The 4,733-nt window shown below is 46.1% G+C and overlaps 1 protein-coding gene across 1 annotated transcript; it reads left to right on the forward strand.

The window, feature by feature from the left end:
- Nucleotides 1-36: 36 nt before the first annotated feature.
- psmb6 (proteasome 20S subunit beta 6) lies at nucleotides 37-1,153 on the forward strand (the record flags this gene model as incomplete). The annotated part of the gene is given in 6 exon segments (XM_037697133.1): nucleotides 37-104; nucleotides 191-256; nucleotides 339-404; nucleotides 477-606; nucleotides 747-891; nucleotides 973-1,153. Coding segments are annotated over 6 exon segments (603 nt in total), but the record flags the coding sequence as incomplete, so codon positions are not given.
- Between the last annotated feature and the right edge of the window lie 3,580 nt (nucleotides 1,154-4,733).

Here is a 4,733-nt window from a genome sequence, read left to right on the forward strand (position 1 = left end):
TGTGTTGTTGTTTACACTTGTTTACCTGTGTTGCAGACCACCATCATGGCGGTGGAGTACGATGGAGGTGTTGTGATTGGAGCAGACTCTCGCACCACCACAGGGTGAGGAGAGCACAAGGATGAAAATGTTGTTTTTATGACTCTCAGGTAAACTCACCTGTCTGTCTGTCTGTCTGTCTGTCTGTCAGAGCTTACATCGCCAACAGAGTGACGGACAAACTGACCCGGATCCACAACCAGATCTTCTGCTGCAGGTCAGTTCTGCTCAGTAAACAAACGGGTTGTTTACTTGTTGTTTATGTGGAACTCTTCATGAACGGGTTGCTTGTGTTCCAGGTCCGGCTCGGCTGCAGACACTCAGGCCATCGCTGAGGTCGTTGCCTACCAGCTGGGCTTCCACAGGTAAGTGTTTGATTGACAGCTCAGTGTCCAGTTAGGCGTGGTTTAAACTGGTCTGTGGCCCCGCCCCCTCAGCATCGAGCTGGACGAGCCCCCGCTGGTGGAGACGGCTGCCAACCTGTTCAGAGCCAGCTGCTACCGCTACAGAGAGGAGCTGATGGCCGGGATCCTGGTGGCAGGCTGGGACCGGAGGAAAGGAGGACAGGTACGCCCTCACCTGGACAGCACCTGTCTGTTTTCTTTCAGTCCTGTTCTGCTTTGTTTACATTTATTTGAATGTAAATTAGTTTTAGTGCAGTCTCAGCTCTGCCTGAGCCTTGTTTACCTGTCCCCCACCTGTCCCAGGTGTACTGCATTCCTATTGGTGGGATGTTGGTGCGGCAGCCCGTGGCGGTGGGCGGCAGCGGCAGCTCCTACATCTACGGCTTCATGGACTCCAACTACAAAGCAGGAATGAGTAAAGACCAGTGTCTAGAGCTGACTGCCTCAGGTGAGCTGCTGCTGCACTGCATGCTGGGAGCTGGAGTTCTCCTACAGCTGTCTGACTACCTGTGTGTGTGTCTTGCTCCAGCTCTGGCTCTGGCCATGGAGAGAGACGGCTCCAGCGGCGGCGTCATCAGACTGGCGACCATTTCTGAGGCCGGCGTGGAGCGACGCGTCATCCTGGGAGACCAGCTGCCCAAGTTCTCCACCCACTGAGCATGCTCAGTACCTCTGTTCATGTCAGATGTGTTAATAAAGTTTTCAGTTGTCAGTCAGCTGCGTCTCTGTCTGATTGGGTTGTAGCCAATGAGGGGGGAGGAGTTTTGTTGTGGTCTTGTTAAAGATGATGCAGGACTGAAGTGATGCCACAGTTTGAGCCAATCAGAGCGGAGCAGGGCGGGGCCTGCTGGGAGCTCAGGTGAGCAGCAGAGAAACAAGTCAAGGAGGAGGTGATGATGGGACCTATGTGGCTGCCATTTTAACGTTTTGTTTTCACAGGTTTCTCACCAAATTTCAGATCAACATGAGGCATCAGTGAGATTAGTCATGTTTTCTTTAAAGCTAAAGCGGCCATCTTGAATATTTGATTTGCATTAGGAATGTCTTAACAACTCACTCTCAGCTACAACTATACTAAATTTCATCTCAGAACAACTGAGTTATAGTCAACGTTGCGTTTGCTGAGGTAGCTGTGGCAGCCATCTTGAATCAAAATTGCTCCAAACGTTAATCAGTTTTAGACATTTATCTGACGATTACTTTCTGTGAGTGTCAATCAAATCCAACAAGCTGCTCATGAGATATGTTGCTAACAGACAGACCATCTAAGTTGACGTGTTTTAAATGTGTGTCCCTCAGAGTGTGTCAGGTCAGAGGTGAGATAAGAGACTGATATTTGTCAGAACAGCAGTGAACACACGTAATATATATATAATATACTATGTACTTTTATTAACGTCATGTAAACAGTACTGTTCATGGGAATACTCCAAGTGACCTGTATACAGGAAAACACTCTAATATGGTGGGGGGGCATCATCCAAAATATTTATTTCGGCTTTAATCCATGAGATGTGCTCCCCTGACTCTGACCTCTGACCTTTAGGTTGTTCACCATGAACTGTTTTCTTTAAAGAATGTCATGTTTCATATTCTCTGTCCTTGGACTGAGTCAGCTACAGTCGGACTAATGTTTTATGCTTTTAAGAAAGAAATGAATCATTAACAAAGTTTGTTTTATGCTATTTTTATTTATTTTATTTAACCTTCATTTATACAGGTTGGACCCATTTTCAAGAGAGATCTGTTTTAGACAACAAAGTACAGACAACAATAAAAAGCAATTAAAGTAAAAGTGTTATAAAACAATAAAATCAAGGCGCCATATAAAACAGGGAGAAATACTAAAAAAATATATTTGCTTTGATGTTTCTATTGACGTTATCAGATGTTTGAAACCCCATAAAGAAATCAAGGAGGACAACTTCAGTTCCTGTTACAAGATGTTCCAGGTGCAGGAGCTGAGCAGGAGAAGACCTTTTGCCAAGTTCAGTCCATACTGAGGGAACGCTGCAGGTAATGATGTCCTGAGAGCGCACGCTGTAACTGCACTGACGACGTGACATGTTGGAGGAGGTATAAGAAGGCAGCAGACCAAGGATGGCTGTATAGATGAACATGAACCAGTGTGAGAGCCTACGAGAAGTTAATGATGACCAGGGTGCAGTGGTAGTTACAACCAGTTGTGAAACTTAGCGTGAGCGTAAGAATCTACAAACTCAACATGAACACCATGCATGATGAGAAGAGGAGGAAGAGTTGCTGGCACCAACTTTCTGTTGGAAAACAACATCCCTTTGGTTTTATCAACAATTAGCACCAGTTTGAGATGGAACAAGTCTGACTGGACGATGTCAAACGCAGACTGTAGAAGCTGGAAAACCTTCAAATGTTCTAGCTCAACTATAAACAACAGCGTCATCGGCATAGAGATGCAACAACGCGCCAGGAATGTCTTGACCTACATTACTTATATAAATTGTAAAAAAAAGTGGGACCTAAAACTGAGCCTTGTGGCACACCATTAGTGACTGTTGGGTAGCTAGATGAAGTGCCGTTATGAGAGATGGTTTGAGAACCAGCCAACAGTGTGATCTGAGAAGCCAACATCTGAGAGCTTGTGGCAGAAGATGTGATGATCTACAGTATGAAGGGCTTGGACAGGTCTAAGTAAAGTGCAGCACAATAATCCTTAGAGTCCAAACCTTCAACAAGATTAAGAACCTTCAGCAGTCGTTGTGCTGTGTTGTTTCCTGAAGCCAGACTGATGGAGAGGTAAGATGTAAAATAATCTAAATGCTTCTTGATGTGGACATCAAGGCTCAGTCATCCAGGTAAAACATCCATTCCTGATGTCTGAAGTTTTTTGTATTCTCTTCCCCTGTGCTCTCTTGTGTCCGGCACCTGTCGCACCTGTCTCCATTTCCAATCACCCCAGGTGTTTGTCATCATGTCTCATCAGCGTCTCTATTTATTCAGTGTCTTTGTATCTTCTCATGTCTGTGGACCATACGCCTGATGTTCTTTTCCTCCTGTCGTCTCACGCCTTCTTGTGAGTTTTGCTGCCCCGACAGCTTTTGTTAATAAATTAATTTTTACAAACGGAGCCTCCCGTTGCCTGCACGTGGGTTCAACTAAAATTACAGAATCATGTCAGTTGTCTTGAATATTTACCAGTTTTTCTAGGACCTTAGCTAAAATATAGTTTGGTGATCAGTCGACAGTTGTTCAGTGTAGTGGGGGCTCCTCCCTTCATTAACCGTAGAACAACGCTGTTTCCCAACATCTGGAATAATATTCTGTTGTATGCACAGATTACATGTATAACCCCACTCCTGCAGGCTGTGTGGGAAAACATTCTGCGTGACGGCTGTCGGTTTATGCAATAAACAAATTCAAGACCAGTTCTGAAGACATAGTTTATTAATTCACCTGTTTCTGTACAAGTTTAAAATTTCCACAACACGTGTTCACCTGCTCACCTGTTTAACTGTTTACCTGTTCCAGAGTTTGATCTGCTCGGGGTTAAAGAGAGTAAGTCAGCAGAAAACATTTAAATTCATTAAACTAAATGAAATTCAAGCAACAAAAACAAAGATTCCTTTCTCATAGTTTTTTTTAATTCTGATTATTTAATGAACTATAGAGAGTAAATGGTTTTGTCTCGTTTGTCTCTGATGGACTGGAGACCTGTCCAGGGTGTCCCTGTGATGGACTGGACAGTGGACACCTGTCCAGGTGTCCCCCGCCTCTCACTGTAACTGCTGGATGTGGGCACCACCTGAAAAGGAAGAAACTGGTAAAGATGATGGATTGATCTTTATTCCTGCTGCTGTCTGAAACGGACATGCGCAGACAGAGTTTCTCCTTCACATGTTGTCACTGTATTAGCCCCGCCTCCTACTGACCGGCAGTCCTCTCAGCCAATCAGAGCTGGCAGTGGGTGGAGTTTTCATGGAGGCGGAGACTAAAAACTTTTGTCCCGAACTTTTTCTGGATGTTTGATCAGAAAAACACGGAGAGGAAACGCTGGGAGGACTGGGTGGACTGGGAGCTCCACACATCCCGGAGAAGGAGCTTTATCTGCGGCCTGCGCTCTGTCAGAGGCCTCCTCCGAACCTCCTGCCGAACCTCCTGCTGACCCTCCGAACCGTCGCCGCTCGTCTGGCCGAACCCAGAGCTCCTGTGTCGGCATCAGAGGCAGCCGCGCCCCGCCGCTGCTCTCTGGAGGAAGAGGAGACAAAGGAGGAGGAGAACCCGGGGAGGAGGAGGAGAACCCGGGGAGGAGGA

This window comes from Nematolebias whitei, unplaced genomic scaffold, assembly GCF_014905685.2.
Source record: "Nematolebias whitei isolate Nwh7 unplaced genomic scaffold, NemWhi1 Nwh_scaf_1931, whole genome shotgun sequence".
In the NCBI taxonomy this organism is placed as follows: domain Eukaryota; kingdom Metazoa; phylum Chordata; class Actinopteri; order Cyprinodontiformes; family Rivulidae; genus Nematolebias; species Nematolebias whitei.